General features: G+C 55.9%; 1 protein-coding gene across 1 annotated transcript in view; it reads right to left on the bottom strand.

Annotated features, from left to right (window-relative positions):
• Positions 1 to 353: 353 nt before the first annotated feature.
• LOC111145278 (period circadian clock 2) overlaps positions 354 to 21423 on the bottom strand; it is a 28170-nt gene continuing 7100 nt past the window's right edge. The window contains 18 exon segments of the mRNA XM_022500111.1: positions 354 to 1295; positions 3063 to 3213; positions 4110 to 4302; positions 5388 to 5574; positions 7553 to 8391; positions 10250 to 10489; positions 11308 to 11472; positions 12315 to 12439; positions 12535 to 12694; positions 13876 to 13957; positions 14298 to 14423; positions 15150 to 15206; positions 15208 to 15259; positions 15515 to 15668; positions 16247 to 16353; positions 18422 to 18500; positions 20098 to 20240; positions 21130 to 21181. Of these exon segments, the coding sequence (XP_022355819.1) occupies positions 1146 to 1295; positions 3063 to 3213; positions 4110 to 4302; positions 5388 to 5574; positions 7553 to 8391; positions 10250 to 10489; positions 11308 to 11472; positions 12315 to 12439; positions 12535 to 12694; positions 13876 to 13957; positions 14298 to 14423; positions 15150 to 15206; positions 15208 to 15259; positions 15515 to 15668; positions 16247 to 16353; positions 18422 to 18500; positions 20098 to 20240; positions 21130 to 21181 (3062 nt within the window). The 3' untranslated portion in view covers positions 354 to 1145.

Below are 21423 nucleotides of genomic sequence, written 5' to 3' on the forward strand. Positions count from 1 at the left end.
TTCGTAAGGAAATGGGCAGACTGGCCTCACTCCTCCACAGGTATCCCAGAGACCAGACAGTGCTGGTGACGCGAGGACTGTCACTGCTGGGACCGGAAGCTTCCCCGAGTGAGGTCAGGCTCATGGAAAGAACAAGGGCTGGCATATCAGCCCAGGGTGCGGGGAGAGGTGAGCTCACGGCACTCAGGAAAGCGCAGATGGGGTCACCAGCTCACAGTGTCAGAGCTCGTGTCTGGGAGGCTCCAGCTGAAGGACAGACACCAACGGGTTCCAAATGTGGCTACCGGAGACCGGTCTGCAAAGGGAAGTCGCCATAGAGACAGTCAACACCTTATTTTATATTTTATATATATATGGGTCATGATCTGAAAGGGACCCAAGGATGATGTAGAAATACACAGAAGGTTCTAGGTGTGTGCCAGTCTGATGGAGCTGGTCAGACAAACCACGGGGCTTCTTCTTTCCAGAGTGAGCATCTCTCCTCAGCTTGGGCCAAACACAAGCTACATCAGATTGAAAGGTTTGCCAACATAGTAGCCAAAGCGGAAGCTGCTGGTTTAACGAAGTACGCTTCACAGCGACGCACGTGAAACACTTTGACAGAAACTTAGGAGAGGCTGTGATCTCCATTTGGTACATTCCAAAAACATCTAGTTTGTCTAGATGATGTCTAGGTGATCTAGATACAGAGCAGACCCCAGAGGACAGAATCTGATCTGATCCAAACACACCCAGGGGCAGCTCCGGAAGGACTGGGAGCATCCCAGCTGTTTGCCACAGGCTGGAAGATGCCTCTGGACACCCCCAGGTCAGCAAGAAGCCTCCTCAGGGCACAGACCTCTGAGAGCCCTAGGGCAACCTCCCTGCTGCGTGCTGAGGGCATTCCAGCTTTCTCAAGTTAAGGAATAACGAAATCTGTCCCAAACTCTGTATTTATGTTTTAAATACCAAAGTGTATTTCCTCCCCGACCCTTCCCACTCTCCACAGTTTTAAATCATTCCTTCAGAAAACTATGTTTTTTTCTAAAACAAAAAAAGCGATAAGTTTATCTGTCCATTTCATTACAAACAGATATGAAAATCTTTCATTGCTTCTGAGCACCATCTAACGTAAATCACGAGCTGTCGGGGCACGGGGAAGAGAGCTAGGTCCGCTCTTCACTTCTGTGACTCAAGGGGACTCCATTTTCCTCCTCTTTGGCATCTGTGGCTTCACTGAGACCCAGAGGAGGAGTATCTTCCTCGTAGGTTGGGCAGATGTTGTCTTGTCCCTTGTTCCCACAGAAAACACATTCCTTAAAGGGAAAGATGTAAAGTCAGTAACAAAAATGACCTCTTCATTACCAAACAGTAGTTTGACCTGAGGGAGGTGCAGGTGACCTGGGGTCAGCCGTGGTGAGCGGGGAGGTGGGAAGCCACTGAGGGGCTGCTGGGACCCTGCCTGCTCTTGAGGGAGGTCAGAGCTGCTCCCCAGGGGCCCCACTCCCCACTTCCCCGAGGCCAGGGGAGCGTCCAGGCCCTTATCTAAGAGGCAGCTCTCCATGGTGACAGGATAGTGGAACCAGTAGTCTCAAGGTTCTGTCCCAGCTCCTCCCCTTCCTGCCTGTGGGACCACAGTCAAGGTCCAGTTTAACTGCCTTCTCCAACCTCAGTTTTCTTGTGCAGAAAGTGGGCGCGACAGAGTACTGTCTCATTCCCTGACTATCTGTTGATCACCTGTAATGCTCCAGGCAGGTCCCAAGGACTGGGATTCTCTAGCAAACAAAGATGAAAATCTCTGCCCAGGAGAAGAGGGGAGGGGAGATCCTGGGAGGAGAGAGGGACAATAGCCCGAGTGACAGGTGTCCCCAGCATATTCAAGATGAAAGCCTAGAGGAACATGGCACATGGACGAGACCTACAATCTTATTCTGGGCCTTCAGAACAAGAGAAGGCCCCTGATTTGGGGGGGGGTGTGTCTGTGACACCCTCCCCTCACAGGGTAGAGTCTCGCTCCCTGGGAAGTGTGGCTTCTAGCCTTTAGGTGATGACAGATGCCCCCGCTGACATCTTGCCCTCACCTTCATGAGAACTCTGAGCCCGAACTACCCAGGCAAGCTGTTCCTTAATTCCCAGCCCAAAGAGACACTGGGACAGTGTAAGTGTTCACGGCTTTAGGCCACTAAGGCTTGGGGTTTTTGCTAGGAGGCGACAGACAGCCAATTCTGCGGTGTGTGACGAAAATCCCTGAAGGAAGCCAGGAAGAGCCATGTGACTGACAGAAGGGCCTCCCAGCAGAGGGAAGGGCAGGTGCAAAGGCCGGGCGGCAGGAGGGACAGGCGAGAGGCCCACGTGGTTGCAGAGAGTGAGGGAAGAGAAATGGCAGATGGCAGATGGGGGCGACGTATCAGATTTTTATGGCTTTGCAGCACTTTACTCCAACTGGCTGGGGCATGGCTGCCAGGGACACAAGGGACAAGGGGGACAGGATGCGCAGTAAGGAGCCCGCCGTGAAGATCCAGCTGAAAGAGCACTGTGGCTTGAAGCAGCAGGCAGTGCTGGAGGGGATGGGGGTGTAAGGGTCCTGTCCTGAAGCTGGAGGACTGAGAGAGCAGCGCGTTCAGAGGCTGAAGGACACGGAGACCCTGAAGTGAATAGCTTCCAGGGTGTGGGGCTCAGGGTGGGCAGGGCATGCGGATGGGCACAGACATGACTCCGCAAGTCCTGTGGAGGAGGAGGGTGCAGCTTCAGGTTCCTGAGGCCTGGAAGGAGAGGTGTTCCCACCGTTATCTAATGGTCTATGCAGACGCTGATGGCTCGTGGTAGGAGAGCTGTTTCCTAGTTTGTTTTTTAAATTGAAAACAAGTGAAAGAAAGAAACAACATTCAAATTTCAGTATGCCACTGAGAGGGAATATTCAGAAGATCTTTTCGGGAACAAGGTTGCTAAGTTCCTTAAAGTAGACTCAGTAGCATCCTAGGATCATTTGTCTTCGTGAACAGACTCTTTCTAGCTTTGGAAGTTTGAGGGGTACTGAGAGTGCTAAGGGCTGTGGGGAGTGCGCACAGGTGTGCTGAGCTCACCGTGAGGTCCAGGGCGGCAGGCAGGCGGCCGCCCCTCAGCCATGGATGCACGTCCAGCAGCTCCTGCCTCTGGCCCTCAGTGAAGTGGGGCTGGGACTTCTGCATGGCTCTCAGCTTCTCCCGGTCTTCCTTCAACACTGTTTCCAGATTCCTTCACAAAACAGTTAGAAACAGGTAAGCTGTACAGCGCCTGAAGGGGGTTCTGTGGTTTAAAAAAAACAAAAATCCTCTTTTTCTAGCAACTCTTTCAGGATTAATTAATTTTAGATGATTTTGTTTAATGCTAATTTCCTTTTTCTTTAAAATAAATTACCCTACTTAAGGCACCTTAACCTCCAGAGTCTATCATCTGTAGTTTTTCTATTAAAATAACCCAAGTTACGATCTAGGTTTTATTTGAAATTAGGGGGACTGGGCACCCACAGATGCTTGGTTCTGCACAGGCCGGTTAGCTGGAGACTCTGACCATCGAGGCAGCAGGTGGGGTAACCGTCCTGGCTCCCCAGCAGACACTGGGCTGGCTGGAAGGAAACCCAGGAGCCCCTCCCACCTGCCCCCAGAGGCCTGGCAGTCCTGAGCCTCTGCGGTAATCCCTCCTTCCTTCCCTGGCTCCTCCCACCATGGGGCTCCGGGGCACAGGGACCATAGCGGTCCTTAGACCAGACTGACGTGGGGTCACAGTGGCAGAAGCACAGACCTGCTCACCAGAGAGCAGCTGGTAGTCCAGGCTGCTCAACTCCCTGAGCTCCTGTATCTCCAGGATGGACACAGCCCATTTCACCCACAGGGGAACAGGCAACTGAGCCAAAGGGAGACGTTGGCACAAACGCTTCGTGAGCCCAGCAACACGACGGGGGTTGGAAGGGAGCCCATCCTCCTCCCAGGCTATGGCAGGTCACCCGCAGTTCTCCGCGGGACCACGAAGCCATCCACAGTGACCCTCCTTCTCCGTCCATACAATCAGAGGCGAGGCTCTCAGTGGGAAGTCCCCCCAACTGGGTGGCCTTGTTGCTTGGTGAGCCCATGTCCCTAGAAGTCGGGGGTTACCGGGAAGGCATCTGGTAGGTCATCATGACGCTGTCGTCCGTGTCGGCCATCAGCAGCCAGACGGGGTCCTGCAGGACATACTTGATGAACTGCTCACTTTCTTCCATATCTGCCTTCGCTTTCGCTGTGTGGTTCTTCTCTGAAGAGTCAACGCTTCCGAAATACTTGCTGGTGTGACCTGTGTCACTGCTGCCTTTAAAAACACAACACGTGGCAAGTGAAAACCTTTCATGTGAAGTTAAACCTCATAAAACGGCAGTTTTAGGGAGCCAAAGGGTTTGACGTGGTAACAAGTGCCTAGACAGGTAGGTTTTGCCTCCTCTTTCCAGTTCTCAAATTATCTGGATAATACCAGCCAGCACCATGGGGACGATTCTCTCCCGGGTCAGCCCTGAGAAGTCCAGATGGGGCTGCGTCTTAGAAATCATGCTCCTTTGGGGTGTCTGGGGGCTCCGTCAGTTAAGTGTCCAACTCCTAATTTCAGCTCAGGTCATGACCTCGGGGTCGTGGGATGGAGCCCCACATCAGATTCTGCATGCTGGGCATGTAGCTTGCTTCAGATTCTCTCTCTCCCTCTTCCCCTGTATGCATCCTCCCCCCCCCCCCCCCCCCCCCCGCCAAAAGAAATCATGCTCCTGCTCCTTGACTAGGTCAGGACACAAAAAAGCTGGTTTTGTCAGCGGGGGGCAGCTGGCCTGGCACACTCTGCCATTAGCCTCTGTGGGGATCGAGACCAGAGAACAGGTGAAGATGGGTGCTCAGTCAGTGGGGAGCGGATGTGGCTGTTCCAGATCACACCTGAGTGATCCTCCCTGGTAAAGCAGACCCCCACGCCCTAGCTTCACATGAGGGGAGCTAACTCAGCAAAGGGGGCACTACTGGCCCTCCTGGCAGGCCCAGAGACTCTGAGGGATGGTCCAAGATGGTCCAAAAGGGCTGGTGGCGTGGAGGCCTGTGATAACAGCAATGTCCATAGCAAATGGGCAGAGGGGATGCACATCGGCAGGGCGAGGCAGGAGGACAGAGCCCGAACCTGCTGGCAGCCATGGCTGCAGGCCCTGGGGAGGCACTTGGGAGCACCAGCTGGATGCCTGTGGGGACCTGGTCTGCACCGGATACCAGGCCCTGAGCACACACAGGCCTGTGGCCTGGGGTGCGGGAAAAGCTGCGGACGTCCAGGAACATTAGGTGGCCATCATCTAAACAAACCTGAAATCCAGCAACTGAAACATACCCAACGCCCACAGGATTTGGGTGCTCCCAGTGCCAATAACATACCTGCTCCACTTCTGGATGTAGCGCAGCCCAGTGAGCCTGAGCCCAGGGAGTCGGATGTAGCAGAGGCTCCACTCCCAGATAGGGCTGACCCTGTGGCTGAGCACAGGTCCTCGTGCAGCAAGAGGTCGAGCAGGCCACTGGATGTGGAGAGGGCATCACTGTTCCGGGCATCTGCAGGTTCCTCACGCTTTGGAAACAGGGAGAAGACAGCACAGTCAGGGCTCAGTGCACAGAATGGGGCTCTGCACATTGTCAGGGCTCTGTATACACAGAGGGGCTCAGCATACAGTCAAGGCTCTGCATAAAGAGAGAGGCTCTGTGCACAGTTAGGGCGTGATTGCACAGAACAGGGCTCTGCACACAGCCAGGGCTCTGCATACAGAGAGAGGCTCTTTGCACAGTCAGGGTACAGGACACAGAATTGGGCTCTGTGCATAGTCAGGGCTCTGCATACAGAAAGAAGCTCAGCACACAGTCAGGGTGCAGTGCACAGAGAGGGCTCAGTGCACAGTCAGGGCTCTGTGTATAGAGAGGGAGTTGGTGCACAGTCAGGGCTCTGCACACAGTCAAAGGCTTGGTGTACAGAGAGAACCTCTGCTCACTGTCAGAGCTCTATGTATAGAGTGGGGCTTGGTGCACAGTCAGGGCTCTACGCAGAGTCAGGGGCTTTGTGCACAGAGAGAGGGCCTGTGCACAGTCAGGCCTCTGTGTATAGAGAGAGGATCTGCACACAGTCAGGGCTCTGCCCAGAGAGAGAGGCTCTGCACACTGTCAGGGCTCTGCATACAGAGAGAGGGTCTGTGCATAGTCAGGGCTCAGCACACAGAACAGGGCTCGGGGGAGCTGCACAGCGCTGTCTGCACACGGCTGCTCAGAGACAGAGTAAAGTGCCATCCTCCTTAGGTCGCTGGTCCTCCCTCCATCACCAACAAAGAAGACGAAACGAACATGCCCCCTGGTTATTAAGTCTACAGCAACACCCTTGCTAGTGGTCTATGAGTGTCATCTAATAACCTTAATTTTGGGAAGGTCACACCAAAGACAGCGGGTCTTGGGTCCCTGAGAGAAAGGCCTTCTGCTCGTTCCCACACCCTGGCAGACAGGGAAGAGGGGAAGCGCGTCAGCAGCACCCCAGTGACTGCTGCTCTGTGGAATGGGGGAGGGGAATCTGGCTTCCCAGTGGGCATGGCCTTGACCTGGCAGCATCCTGACCCTCTGACCCTCAGAACCAGCACAATAGGCCCAGGACCCCAGACACAGGAGTCGGGGGCCCCCGGCACATGGAGGTGTTTACTTGCGACTTCGAGATTGTGCTTCCCCTCCCGGGAGCAAGGGCAGGGGCGCCAGTGGTCGCACTGCCGCACTAGTGTGACTACATCCCTCAGTGCAGTTACCGCAGCCCTCAGCATGGTCACTCAGAGCAGTCACTACACAGCTCAGCATGGCCACTACACCCCTCAGCGTGGTCACTCAGTGCGGTCACCATACCCCTTAGCATGGTCACTCGGTACAGTCACTACACCCCTCAGCACAGTGACTCAGCCCGGTCACTCAGCGTGGTCACTACACCCCTCAGTGCGGTCACCACACCCCTCAGCCTGGTCACTCAGCATGGTCATTACATCCCTCAGTGCGGTCACCATGTACCAGTGGTTCACCGGAAGCAGCTCACGACTTCATTAACTGAACAAGAACAGCACAGCAGCATCCCATGGGACTTGGGAGGAGGGGTGCACGTGGCCTGGTTTCAGAGCTCAGGCCTCTGCCTCCCTGCCCCCCAGGGTGCCTCTGCGGCCGGCTCCCCCTCCCCCCACTGCCCTCCAAGGGGTCTGAGTTCTGGCATTCAACCTGACTGTGCTTTATCCACAGAGTTTTACTGAAAATATTGGGGCCCAGAGTGAGTCATGAAGTCACATGTGCATATCTGGACCCGTGTCCCCCATCAGACAATCCAGTGGCTTCCTTCCTCTGGACCCCCAGACAATAAGAAACTGCCAGGGGTCTACTCTGACAGGGTCGCTGAGCCGGAAAACATTCCCGTCCAGCCCATGTATTTAGGTCACAACTGGAACCGTGTGGCAGGAGGGGAGACAGGAGCGCATGTGCTCACCCTGTCCCTGCACCCCCGCTGCCTGCTTTAGGGAAGGAAGGCAGGAAATGCTTACGATTGGCAAGGCCTTCGGCTGCCGGTCCCAGGATGTGGAAGGTCTGCAGTCGGGCCCCGCACCCGCTGTCCCCGCTGTCCCTGCGGGTCCTGCCGTTCCTGAGGCCGCGGTGCTGCCCTCAGGGACCTCCTCCAGCTGCAGCAAGTTGAGCTGCAGAGGCGAGCTCCCTCGGGACTGGAAGAGCGGAGGGGAGGCTCTGCCCGGGGGCCCAGAGGCAGACGGTGGGGACATGGGGGTGGCTGCGCGAGAAGCTGCCAGCCCACGCTCTGCCAGAGGACATGTGCATGGCGCTTTGTGGGGTGAGGTCCGGCCGGGGAGCTCAGGCTGCGAGGCAGGGATCATCTCGGACAGAAAGTTAGGCTGGCCTGGGAAGAAGGCCTGGGGCAGGCTGGGGGTCACTGAAGGGAAGGAATAGTTGGGTAACACCAATGCCATGACTGGGGTCAAGGGGACAGCGAACGGCGGGTGCTGTATGGCAAACTCATGCTGGGTGTCCATGGGCACGGCGGGCACCGCGAAGGTGGCCTGGGGAGCCAGGGGTGCTGACGCCACTATCCCTGGTGTGGGCATGATTCCTGGGGCTGGAAACACAGGCAGGGGGTAAGCAGGCACCGAGGCAGGGAAGGGCGTCGTGGGGCAGCTGGACTGGGACGTGTCCCACGGTGACCAGGCTGTGGCATTCAGGCCCATCAGTGGGGGCCGGTGGGGTGCAGGGCCCCCAGACCCAGTGCTCTCAGAAGAGTCTCGAAGCTTAGCCCGTTTGGACTTCAGTTTTCTGTTCTTCCCAGTTTTTTTCCAAGATGAATCTATTCCAGAAGCATTTCTTAGTCCTGGTGCAGCTAAAATAATGGGAAAACACCAGAGTTAAGATGCAAACATTTATGTGTTTGCCAGTTTTCAGACTCCTAGGCACCTGGAAACACGAGGACACATCCTAGTTCAGCAGTCCCGTGTTTCCAAATGTCAGCCTGTGGCTACTCAGGCCTCCATCAGGTGCTGCCCGGCCTTCGGTGAAGTGAGAACAATCAGGGCAAAATGTTCATAAAACCAGAGTCACCCAATTTTAAGGACGGCCATTAATTGCAAGAGCACATGCCCAGTTTATCATCGGGTGTTAAAATACCCTTTCCCTGACAAAATAATAGTGATGAAAAGTTGTATTTAGAAGATTTCATTTGCTCAAAAAAGTAAAAAGGCTGGTAAGTGTCAGCTGTTCCCCAGTACTGGTTTGTGAAATGTGAAGGGTAACACCCCTGATCATCTAACCTATTTTTCAATTTTATGAGCTTCATCACTACTGTTCCTTAAAATGAGCTGCTTCCTGCTTTGCCTGTCAGAGGGAGCCTGGACTCCAGCCCAAGGGGAGGTCACAGGATGGAAGGGAGCACGTGCTCTTGGAACTACCTTCCTTCTCTCTGATGAGCATTGCTTTTTTCTTCAGAAGGCTGGAGGTCTCCAAGGGTAGCAGAAGGGACTCTGGGCTTGTCCCCACACTCCACCCCCGAGCCTGGGCTAGCAGGCGAAGTATGTTGGTTGAGCTGGGGTGTCATGCCATGCCTGGATGGTCCCAGGAACCTGTTTCTCCTCTCCTATCACACAGGATAACTCTGGGCTTCTGCAGCAGGTGTGTGGGGACACCTTCTGTCAGCAATGCCAACAGGTGCTCCCTTAATCTTTACTCCATGCTGAAGACAAATGGACCAATTCAAGGCAAAGTGCTAAGTGGGTAGAGGCTTTGTCACTCAGACTCTGTCTGGTGTTTTTTCTATAGGAAATCTGTCCCCTGGTGGGACTACTGGCTGAAGCACTGGGCTCCTGGGATTGCACATCAGGGTCTAGACAGGGTTGCGGTGGATGGCTGCACAGTCTGTGCACTGCAAAAACTGCTGGGCCAAGGGGGGCAAGAGGGAGCTGGAACCCCATACTAAATCAGGCCCACAGAGTGGGTCTGCCCAAGGTGGGGGGATGACACTTTCTCCTAATTTCCAAAGAAATTAGGCCCAACAGTCACCCTAAGTCTGGGGAAGAAGGAGAAAAGGAAAAGACTAGAAAAGACATAATCCTTGGCAGCATCAGTCTCTTTCACTTCTCATATTTTCACTTTGTGGCGTGTCTGCCTAGAGATCCAGGGGAAGCTGGGTTCTCGTGATGCACGTGTCTCCTGGGCTCACTAGCTCTGATCCCTGTGACTGGCCTGGGGAGCCCTGGGAAGAGGTGGGGTCTCTGATCAGTCCAGCCCTGTCTATCTTCACCCCATGCCCTTTGACCCCCTGCTGGGGGGCAGCCTGGAAGGTAGCTTTCTGCACTCCCAGGGTCTATCCTCCAGCCTTAAGGCCCCCCAGCTAGGAAGGCATCTGGGGAGAAGGCGGTCACTCCCTCCTACAGTGTCCTCAGGAGTCTGACGCCATGTGCCCCGTCAGTCCTATGGGGCGGGTAGGGTCCCCTGCCCCTCACAGTCACCCAGTGAGAGACATCTGAGGTGGCAGCTCTGCGTTCCATGGGAGCCAGCCTGGTACTGTCGCTGCTCTTGCTAGCACTGTTGCCTTGGGGACACAGGACACCTGTTTCTACTGAAACAGACTGCATCACTGTGAAGTTCCAGCCCATATCTAACTGGGGCCATTCCACATGTCGACAGGAGCCCTGGACTCCGTTCTACCAAGAAGAACATCTTTAAAATGTGGTTTTGCCACTTACTTCTCTCACTTAGCTGCCCCTTGGACTTTTCCTGTAAGTAATAATGGCAGCGAGACTGGAAGATAGTGAGTTTCCGCATCTCCTTGAACTTGAGCAGGAAGCTCTGTTCCTCCTTCTGGGTGTGGGCGGCCAGCACTTCCTTGGTGAGGCCCAGCGTCCTGAGGGGCTCCTTCTCCGTGCCCAGGATGCACGGCCGTCCGTCCAGAGACTCCGGTCCGCTCATGGCATCTTCCACCAGCTCTGGAACAGAAGACGGGCACCGGGGCTTAAAACAACGGAAAAACGCACCTGGCGTCTCTGAAGAAGGCAGCCCCTCGCACACACGTGCGATGCCTCGTGCCTCCAGAGCTCGGGGCTGAAACCTGTGATATGCTCTCTGAGAAAAGTTCACCATCAAAGGCACAAGACAAGGACAGAAAGCCCCACTGCCTGGGAAGCTCCAGGATTGGTCTTCGAAGCAAACTGAAATGTGGGGTACCTGGGGTTTCAGCCCCACGTTGAAGATGCTGCTCGTGGTCTGTCCTTGGCTCTGAGAGCACAACACCCTGAGCCGGCGCGGGGCCCCTGTCCTTCTTCAGGACCCGCTGGCTCCCTCCCATGCACTCTCCCCTCAATGTCCCTGTCTTCCCAGCACAGAACAAATCTGGGTTTCCATTCCCTCGTGGGTGTTGTGAAGAACAGGGTAACTCAGGGATGGTACCCGATACGTAGGACCTGTCCTGGCTCCTGTCTTCCAACAGGGGAGGGGGCGGGGACCCTCAGCCCCACAGAAGGGGGAGGCCCAGGACCCTCACTCATTACCCAGGAGGCCGGGGCTCAGCACCACCACGGCCCCTGCCCGGTAGGCGCCAGAGTGGACAACTGCCGCCAGGTGGACCTAGAGTGTAGTGGGGGCTAGGACAGGGGCCCTGGGACCAGGAAGGACTGGGACTGGGACAGGGGTGGCTGGGACCAGGACAGGGGTAGCTATACCCTGCCCTGCTTCTGCACCTGAATTTCTAATTTTCATCGTTAAAATCAGAGCGCTCCCGACATCGTTGGTGAACCAACAAGCATACCGAGCTCAGGCTGCAGCTTCTTGTCGCCCACGTGCACGATGGTGCTGCTGTAGCTGCACTGGCTGGTGAGGGACACAACGCTCTCCGCCTTGCTGGGCAGCGTCAGCGATGGCAGGTGTGCGCTGACCCCTGCGTGGCTGTTCACCTTGGAGGATGACGCTGTCTCTTTGTAAGAGGAAATGGACACAGACACAGAAATGCAACAAAAGCAAACCGCTCGGACAAGACACCCCACTGTCTATGCGGTGCGCCAATACCCCAGGGACCCGCAGAGCCTGCATACACCCGGGCACATGACGGCCCATCCCCAGCTCTTTATTCACAGAGGAAAGCAGGAGAAGAGGGAAGTCTGAACTGGACACAGCCTGAGTGCTCTAATAGGAGGTAGACGGTTGGGAAGCTGCAGGTACTCTGGGTCTGGGCCTCTGACCAGGGCCCGAGGCCCTTCCAACAGGCCCACAGATGGCCAGGAGCCCACCATCCGCAGGGTGCTGGCCAGGGGCTGGCTCTGTGTCCCTGAGGACTAGGGCAGGGACTGTCCATCACAGTGGGACTGCCCAACATGAGTGCTCCATCAACAGGGGGCTACCCAGTCTTTGGTCCTGGTAAGGCCCAGCAGTAACACTCAGAACGCTCGAGAGGCCTGTGGGGTGAAATCCGACTCAGGTGTGCTAACATTCGGAGGCCTGTGCTCTTCCGAGAGACCACAGAAACAAGACCCGCCCAAGAACGGCAGGGTGAGGTGCCCCCAGGTCTCCAGCAGCCCCAGCAAGATCCAAGTCTCAAAGTCCCAAATCACCTTTACCTCCAGCTTGTAAGAAGATCCTAAGTTTTGAGCTACTCTGGTCATGGAAAAACCAGCCTACACCCATACTGTGTCCTTGAAGCTGCTCAGACTTCCTGCGGGAGGGGCGGGGCTCCGGGCCTTCAGTGACACCTGACCCCACCCCCACCCCCACGGAGGACCCCAGTCAGCGCATGCGGCACAGCTCAAAGCAACAAGACACCTGCGGAAGGCAGCCCGGGGCTGGCCACTGCCTGTCGCTTATCGCTGGCCTTCTGCGTCGCCACGTTCACTGGGAACTCACACTTCCTCTTGAGGGTGGCCGCCTCACTGCAGCTCTCCAGGTATCTGCACGGAGAGTTGGAAAGGGCCTCGTGGGACACGGGAGCCCCAGGGGCACGTGGAGGAGCCTGGAAGGCGGGGGAGGGGGGAGGTGACCGCACCTGATGACACCGTCCAGGCAGCTGATCTGCTGGTAGGAGCCAGCGGGCGGGTTCCTGCAGCCCAGCTCCTCGGGAGAGCCGCCCGTCGGCAGGCTAGTACCAGAGCTGTCCTGTTCCACGGGGACAGCTTTCATCTGAGCAGAGGAACTACTCGGGGTCTCTGAAAGGACAAAACGGTTTTCTCAGGTAAAACCTGTGTCCCCCAAAGAGGATTCTCTAGTCAGAAAGCATTTCCATGCAACCTAAAAGTCAGGCTGTGATTCTCAAACACAGAAACCCAGGGCCAGCCTGCTCTTCAGGCAGCCTGGTGGGGGCGAGCGTCCCTGTGACACCCCCAGAGGGAAGCTGGAGGGCGCTGTCACCAGGTGGGGGCCGCCTCCCCCTAGGGCTATCCCCAGGCTCAAGGACTTAGCAGTGGAAAAGGCCAGGTCTTCCTGGAACTCCTGAAATGTGCAGGGCCAGTAAGATGGCAGATGCTTTAGGGTTGATGGATAGTTCCTGTCTCGGAGAGGAGAGACCCCCCCAGAAATGTGAGCCGGTGTCGTTAATGATTTTGTGTCCCCAGGGCAGACTGCTGTGGATGCTTCTCTTCCTGCCTTCTCCGCACACACCCCTGTGCTGTTCCCTGAGGGGTCCCCAGGGGCAGAGCCGTGTCCTGCTCCACGTGGCATCCCTGCAAACCCACACAGACTATAGCATGGCCACTGAGGGCAGCGTGCACCCCTACTTGTCCCGGATGCCAAAATTCCTGGTGAAGAAGAGATATGCGGCAGCCACCAGAGGCTTCCTGGAGGAGGTGAGCCCTGAGTGCAGGGGATGAGCAGGAGCCCCGCAGGGACAGAGGCCACAGGGAACCCAGGTACAAGGGTGCCAAGTCGCAACATGGTGAGGTGGGCTCAGGGAGTGTGGGGTGGTGGACAGCCCCTGTGCCTCTGGCTCCCCGGGGTCGGGGGGCCCATGAACAAAGAAGGTGCTGTCCCCCTGGGACACTTCATTTACAGGGACAATTGCTTGTGGGTTGGCTGGGCAGCCCCCCCAACTCGGGTGAGTGTGTGCACATGCTCACGTGAGTGTAAGCACCCACACTCTGGCCACTACACCCAGTGACAGCAGGGGCCACGGGCAGGCCTTGGCCCACCTCAGCAGGTGTCAAGGGCGCCCGGCGACGAGGGTCAGCAAGCCTGATGGAGCAAGGGCCCAGGCTGCCCGGCGCCATCACAGAGCCAGCTGCCCAGCAGGGGAGGGGAGACAGCTCGCTGAGGGGGTCAGTTCCCTGCCATCCAGGGTGAAACTCAAAGCCACACTAACGTTTAGTCAAGGAAATGGAGAGAAAGTTCTTACCTGTTGCAGATTTTTCCTTTTGTTCTCCAGATTCCCCAGGATGACTTTTGTTTTTGATGTTGCCATTATTTTTACAAATTTCCTGGAGGAGAAACAAAGGGACATGTTATTCCCTCTAGGACACCCTATCATGGTTCAGCCTGTCCTCATGGTGAGGACAGAGGAGAGCCACAGAAATTGGAGTGAGGCAGGGCCAGAGAAAACGCGTTTGGCCATCTCAGGAATGCAGAGCGATGTGGCATTTCTGTGATGTCCTCACTCTTGCCTGATTGCCTGCTTTAAGTCATTTTCACCCAAACTGTAGTCACAGCTTTTGGCTGTCCCCACCCCTCTCTTGGAGAGTAGAGCAGGGAGCAGGGTTCTGAGAGTGGGCGGCCAGGTCTCCCCAGGACAAGGGATAGACAGGGGCAGAAGGGACTTACGGTCCTCCTGCGGCGGGAGTCCTCGTGACCATTGCTGTCACTGGATGAGGTCTGGCTCATGAGATGTTCGTGGGACCCGTTGCTGCCCAGGCTCCCGTAGCCGCTGGAGCCGCTGTGGGGGACGGGCTGGGGACACAGCAGACAGGAAGGTATTGGACGCGGTTCAGGGGGTGTGTGTGGCTGACACTGTGGGGTTAGTGCCCCCCCCCCCACACACCTATCTCACAGAGAGGCTGTCACCTGCCTGGGGTGCTGTGTGAGGACAGGTGGGGCTGGGCTGGCTGGCAGGGTCAGGCTGTGGGGTGCCCCTGAGAGAGGATTCATTCAACCCTCTCCCTCGGCTCACACGGCATGGGCCAGTCCAGGCTCTATCCAGGGGTTTTAGAAACAAGGCGCACTGCGGTTTTGCCGCAGTCTCGGGAGACAGAGGAGCAGAGCTGCCCAGTCGGAGGACTGGTGCTTACACTGTCTTCTTGAGAACTACGTCCCCAGGAAGAGGGAAAAGGTATCCTCATGCCCCCCAGGTCCTGGTACAGTGACCCCCTCCCACCCATTGCGCCCGTGGGGGGCCATGAGCGGGCTGGCAGCAGGGCCTCAGGGGTGGACTCGGGGGCTGGGTGTGTCTTTCAGTCACTTGCTCAGGGCTACAGTTCAGACACAGGCACCCCAAATATGCAAGGGGTGCCACCCCCAACTCTGCAAGCCACAGGTGTGCCTGACTGTCCAGGCCTAGACCACAGATGCCAGTGGCGCAGAGTGGGGCTGGATGGAGTGAGATGGCCAGCCCAGGTCTCTGGGCAGCTCCGGGCCACTGGCACAGGGGACAGGAAGGCGTGTAGGCAGCATACCCACCTGGAGCAGCAGCCGGTGGATCTGCTCTGTGAGCCCCTGAATGCGGGGGGGGCGGGTCCTTCTCCTCCACTGGAGACTGAGCTGAGAACACGTCCTCATTCAAAGGGCCCCTGTGCAGTTTTAACTGGTCTGTCAGCTGGGCCCCCTGCTGCACAGCCCGGCTGGCCTCCTCCCTGCACACCCCTGGGCTGCTACCCGCCCCTCCCTCCTGCTTGCTGCTCTGCTGTAGGAGATCCCGCCCACCTGGAGTCACAGGCACATGACAGGAGGTGGCTTGGGTCCTGGCCACCCAGTCCTGCCCTCTGCCACCTGCTGGTGGGGGAAATGAGGGTCCCTGGGCTGCCCCAGGCCCTGGGAGCACTCACACCCTGACTCTGTGTCTGCCGATGATGAAGGAGATCTTCCTGCTCCACGGGTTGATGAAGCTGGACCAGCTGGTGTCCAGAGTGACGTACTCGCCGTTCCGGGCACGGAACCGAATGGGAGAATAGTCGAAGGGCTGCCCACCAGATTGTACAACTGTGAGAGTGAGAGCCATGTGGGCATGAGGACAGGTGTCTGGTGCTCTTGGGAAGAGGAGAGCTGAGGGGCACTCCACTCTGGAGTCAGCTCAGAACTTTCTAAGAGGCCAACCTCCTCGACCCTATGGCTTTCAAACACCCCCCTCCACATACAACTTGGCTTTAAATTGCAACAGCGGGCTGTCTCTAGAAGTTTCCAGAAGTGCCACCACAGATCTCAGGACATGCACCTCTGCTACCCTTGACTGGTCTTCTTCAGGATGCTCAGTGTTCCCTGTGTCTGCAAGACCTGGGCTTGGTGGGGACATGGATCACCCACTCCCTTGGCCTGGTTCAGCGCCTCTGTCACCACCGCTGAACCTGCCCCCCCTCCCCCACCTGCCAGGGAAGCCAACAGTAAAAGCAGGTGCCAAAGATTCAGGTCCCACAAAGGGACGCACGGGAGGTGATTACTCTCAACTGACAGAGAGAGGGAGTGAGCACAGAGCCACAGCATCTGTCCCCACATGCAGGAAACTGATGTGACCCATCTACACAGGGCACTGATCCCAGGCTTTCCCAGGAAATGGGACCTACTCTTTTTATGGATGGTGAGCATCAAAGGCCGGTCACTCGGGTGAAGTTGCAGGAGCATGGGGGTCTCAATCAGGTCCTGAGGTAGGTAGCCCAGGAGGGGGACCGCCCTGCAAGGCAAGCACAGGCATCATGCTCAGGGGCAGCCCCCGCTGGGCCTCAGCACCCCCGCTACCCTCCGGGGACCCCCTCCAGAACACCGCCTCCAGGCAGAGCAGCAGACCGGCTCTGGGAACCCTCCTGCTCCTTGGAAAAAAGTCACAGACGCCCAATTCCCCAAAGATCAAGGTTTGGGAATGAGGCTGACAGAGAACAGTGTTTCAATTAATTAGCAAACAGAAGCCTCCCCCCAGGTCTGGGATAGAAAACTTGGCCCTATGAAGCCCGGCCCAGTACAGGCTCAGGCCTGTAGCCGTGTGGCTTAGCTGCTGAAAGAATAAATCATGATCATGTTTTTGCTGTTCCTCTTTTAAGATCTTTTCTTTCTTTGTGTCATTAGCAAGTTCGACCAGATGGGGCTGGCATGGCCCTTTTTTTAAAAAAAAAAAGTGTTGCCTGGACTCTGGAAAACTCCATGTGCCTCCTTTCCAGCTCCAGAGGGTTCCCTTGTCCTATTACTCTGGCCACTGTGTCTGTCTAGTCCCGCAGAGTCGCCGTAAGCTGGGCGCCTTTGCTCTTCTCCTGTCACTGCTATTCTACCTTCTGGGAGAAGGTTTGGGGGTGAACTTCCTGGTGCCCCTTTGCCTCTGTGTTGGGCGTCCTCTGCCCACTCAGCTACTGTTCCCTCTCCTAGACGTGAGTCTCAGCCTTCCCCCTGGAGGCCAGTCTTCTTGCCTCTGAGCTGATGTTTCCTCCAACTCCTCAGCTCCAGTGGAAGAACATTCTCCAAGCCTTTAGAGCAAATCTTGCTCGTTTCCCAGTAGAATGGAACTTTCTTGTGGGCCCAGTGTTATTATTTGATTTTCTCCTCCTGGTCCAAAACACTCTCTCTCCAGGCCTATGATTTCCTTTGACAGGATATACAAAATGTTCCTGGCACCCTTCCAGGTCAAGGCTTGGCAAGGTGAGGGGGAGGAGGGGGGAGAGGAGAAGAGGAAGAGGAAGGAGAGGAAGAGGAGGAGAAAGAGGTGGAAGAGGGGACAGGAGAAGAAAGAAAGGGGGAAGGAGGACGGGGGGAAGGGGGAGGAGGAAGAGAGGAAGGGCAGAAGGAAGGCAGGAGGAAGGGGGAGTGTGGGGAGGAGTCCTGGTCACCTGCCCAGCTGTCCTGCGCTCTGTGGCCTGTCCAGGATGGGTGCCTGGTGCCTCTGTGCCAGGTGTAGGCAGTGGGGTGGCCTGGGTCCTTGTTAGCACCTGTGGAGGCCCCCTTGGCCCATTTGAGAAAGCCCAGAGTGCCAGTACACCCAGGTCCACTCCCCCCAGGGCTTCTGAGGAAAGCTCTTCCCCATCCCTGCCAGCAGCCAGTGGTATTTTTGGTGTCGTGCAGGGGGAGCTGGGGGAAGGCGCTCCAAGGGCCTCACCCAAAGCCAGCCAACTCAGAACACTCTCCCAGCAGTGCTCCCGCTCCAGCTAGAGCGCCTTGGGCGGGAGACGGAGCAGACTCTCCAGACCGGAATGGAGGTGATCCAGCACCCCTCTACCCCCCATGCCGGGAGCAGTCTGTGGCACACAGGCCGGCATGTGCAGCTCTGCTGGGATCCTGCCAATGGTGTCTCCAGCTTCAACCCTAACCCTGTCCCAAGCCCACCACCGTGGCTGTGCCATTTTTCACTCACGTGCGATTCTAAAATGAGTTTCAACAGGATAATAAAAATATACTTAATGAGAACAATGCCCAGCTTCCAGACACCCCTTTTACATAATATTCACATCGCAGGAGATTTTTAGTGCAATTCCAGAATGATTTCATTGCCTATAGTTCAACATTTTTGTGGATTCCCACCTCCGTAAAACCAACACACAGCCTTCATTTTAGCTACACAGCTTCAATGTCAAACAGGAACGTTCACTGAGCTTTACTTAATTGCCACGAGGGAACCACCAAGATAATGGTGAAATGCTAACCAGCATGTGACCGAGTCAGCTGCTGTGAAGGGTATGGTCCTGACTTCAAGACAAGCCCAGTGCAGGGGGAGGTGGGGGTGAGGGGCGGCAGACGGGTCAGTGTCATGGCACACTTACCTTTCGTCCACATCCTGGAACAGACAATTTGGTGTATGTGTGGTCGTAAAAATTCTCTTTTCAGGAGGAATTCTAGGGGCTGAAAGAATAGAATTTTACATAGGTTTATGATTCTAACAAATACACACTTAGCACAGTTCTACTATGGCTACTAGAAAATACCACATAGATTCGGATGGATGGGCAGTGAAGGAAGAAGATTCACAAGTGGACCCAGGAGAAAGCCCACTGCACGGGGAACGGACCCTACACTTGATGACCACCAGCCAGCCTTCTTAACCTCCTTGTGGAGGGTTTAGTCTAGAAAGTGAAGAATCACCACATTCACAGAACTGTGTCGTGACCCATAGGCATCTCTTAATGAAATCACGGGGGAAGGCCAAATTCATGATTTTTAAGATCCAAGAGGGAGCTGAACAAATTGTTTTTAAGAAATGAGTTAAGTCTTTAGATTCAAAATTCTCAGCAAATATCCTTGTCTTGGGGACTTCGGAGTTTCTAGGGAGGGCAAAGGTGGTGGAATAATTTGCATAAAGGAAATCATCTATCCAGAATTTCCCTCAAACACCAAGTTCATGGACAAAACACTCAAAATCCAAAGCTTCCTTCTTGAAGGAGACTCAGATCATATCAGGGAATAACTTGTTGAAATCTAAGTAACCCTATAAATCTTTATAGACCGTGTGGAAGAGAATGTTCTCTGCAGACAAACTCACCAAACATTTCCCTCAGTTTTAAGAAACACCTTTTTAAAAGATGACCTCATCAACCCCTGGGACAAGGTTCTGAGTACCAGGAAACATTGACTGGACTGGGTCCCTGTGGTCAGTAGTTACAGACGGCGCCTACCCTGTGAGAATTCTGAAGCCATGTGGCTGAGTTGCCAGGATGAGGAAGGTTCCAGGCCAGGTATGAGGGCTGGTACCACACGAGGACCACGTCATGATGCTGTTCAGTGGGAGGAAGTGGCCAGAAGGACAGAATCAGGGTGGCCAAACACCTTGGGGCCATTTGGGCTTCAAGGGAAAGCCCAGATCTGGGGAGGGGATGGCCTGAGAAGTGAGCAGGACCATGGACGGACAGGTGGGATAAGCCTGCTGTGATGACTGGCTTTCTACATGTAGAAGAAGGGAGGAGAGAGCAGGAGCACAGACTGGGAGTCAGTGGGCCAGCCTGCCTAGAGAAGCCACTGCAAGTGGAGAGGGTGGAGAATGCAGGGGACAGTAGATGGGCCCAGGTCGGGGGGGGGGGGGGGGGGGGGGGGCGGGGTTTGGGTTCTGAGCAGGCAGGGGTGTCCCGGCACTCTTCCGGGGGTGGGGGTACATAAGGGTGGGAGGGGCTTGGGGACTTGGAGCTGAGGGCCATTCTCACTACACAGATGGAAGGCAGTGGCTGGGGAAGGGGGAGGGGCACTTTGGTTGTGGAACAGGCTAGTCATGGGTGGGATATGCCAGCACCCGGACCCCTGTAACAGACATGGGGAGGTGGTTGGGCCCCGGGTATGGGGAAGGCCAGGGGGCAAATGTGGGTGTGCATCTAGAGGGAGATGGAGACGTTGCCCAAGGCTGGGAGGCAAGGCCAGGGCTGGCGGTCAGCCTTACCTACATTAGGTGTGAACCAGGACCATCAACAAGGGACCAGACAGAGCCGCCTCCCACCCCTGGCCAGGCGGTTACCTTCGTAGCCCGAGTGTACTCTCTCGGCCAGCAGCACGCAGCACAGCTGGCCCCCGGTGCCCTGCGGGTCCCGCACCTTGACCAGGTAAGGCGTCATGCGGAACGGGTGGTAGTCAATCTCGTTCTCATGGGTTTTCCCAACGCTGTGGAGGAGGCCCAGTTAAAGGTTTGCAATTAGGATGGAAGGAATTGTCCTTTCTTGCTAGTCACCGCTCCCCCAGTAGTGGCTCTTCCCAGAGCAGTCCTTTCATATGCTGTCTAGAAGCCTGACACACAGAGCCAGGCCCCTTGCCTGGTAACCCGGGCCAAGCTTGGCACTCTGGCCTGGGCCTGTGGTGTGTGCTTTGGCCCCACATGCTCAGATGCCCATGACATCAAGGGCAGACAGGACAGTGAACAGCCCTGGGCGGTGGGAGGTCTCCCAGGAGCCCTGCTCCAGAGCACTTCCATCGGGGGGATGGACATTGCTTCAATGGTGAGGCCCCAACCCCAGCTTCTGAGAGCGCCCGGACCTGGCCAGGGGTTGCTCCTGACCCTGCAACTGGACACTCAAGCAGTCACCTTGTTTTGGGCCAAAAGCCTGCTGTTGGGAGAGCTGGAGAGCTGTGGGCTCTCCCTGGGAAAACACACATTTGAACTAAAGGCTGCATGTGTGTTTTGCGTCCTCCCTGGGGGACATGCCTTCCCAGTGAGGGGTCCTCAGGCAGCTTGCCAGGTGACAGACACCAAGTCCAGGCTCCCTAGGCTCTCTTTGTGGGGCACTGAAATCACCCCACTGTTGACCAGGCTGTCTCAACGCTTTGTTATGAAAATGATGTTCTCACATAGACTTTTTAGGAATATGCGCACACGTGGCAGGGGCATGTCCCACAAAGCTTCTACCCTAAAGAACAGGGGTGCGGAGGGACACAGGGGTCATAGCACAGCAGGAACTGGTAGGGGGCAGTCCTACGTCTCCTCAACCCCATAAGAGATGCTCAGGAGAGAAGATTTGTGCCATTCCCAGTTGGGGAACACCTGTCACAGGCTTACCTGACGCGGCAGAAGAATGATTTCTCCTCCATGCATTCTTGAGTAAACGAATCTGAGAGAGAGAGTACAAAGTCAGCCATCCAAGAGCACAGCACAGTACAGACAGGGCTCTGTTTCCCCCAAGCTATGGAGTCAGGGCGTGAATGCGTATTTACATGAACAGAAAGTGAAGCCCTTAGGGATCATTCTTCATAGTACTGACTAAAGTCAAACATATTTCATGAATGTAACACATACCAAATTATGGAATGCTAAAAGCTTACCACCAGCTGTTTACCAGTTTTGAAACAGTTC

This window comes from Enhydra lutris, unplaced genomic scaffold (assembly GCF_002288905.1).
Source record: "Enhydra lutris kenyoni isolate GAN:26980312 unplaced genomic scaffold, ASM228890v2 scaffoldscaffold1, whole genome shotgun sequence".
Taxonomy (NCBI): Eukaryota; Metazoa; Chordata; class Mammalia; order Carnivora; family Mustelidae; genus Enhydra; species Enhydra lutris.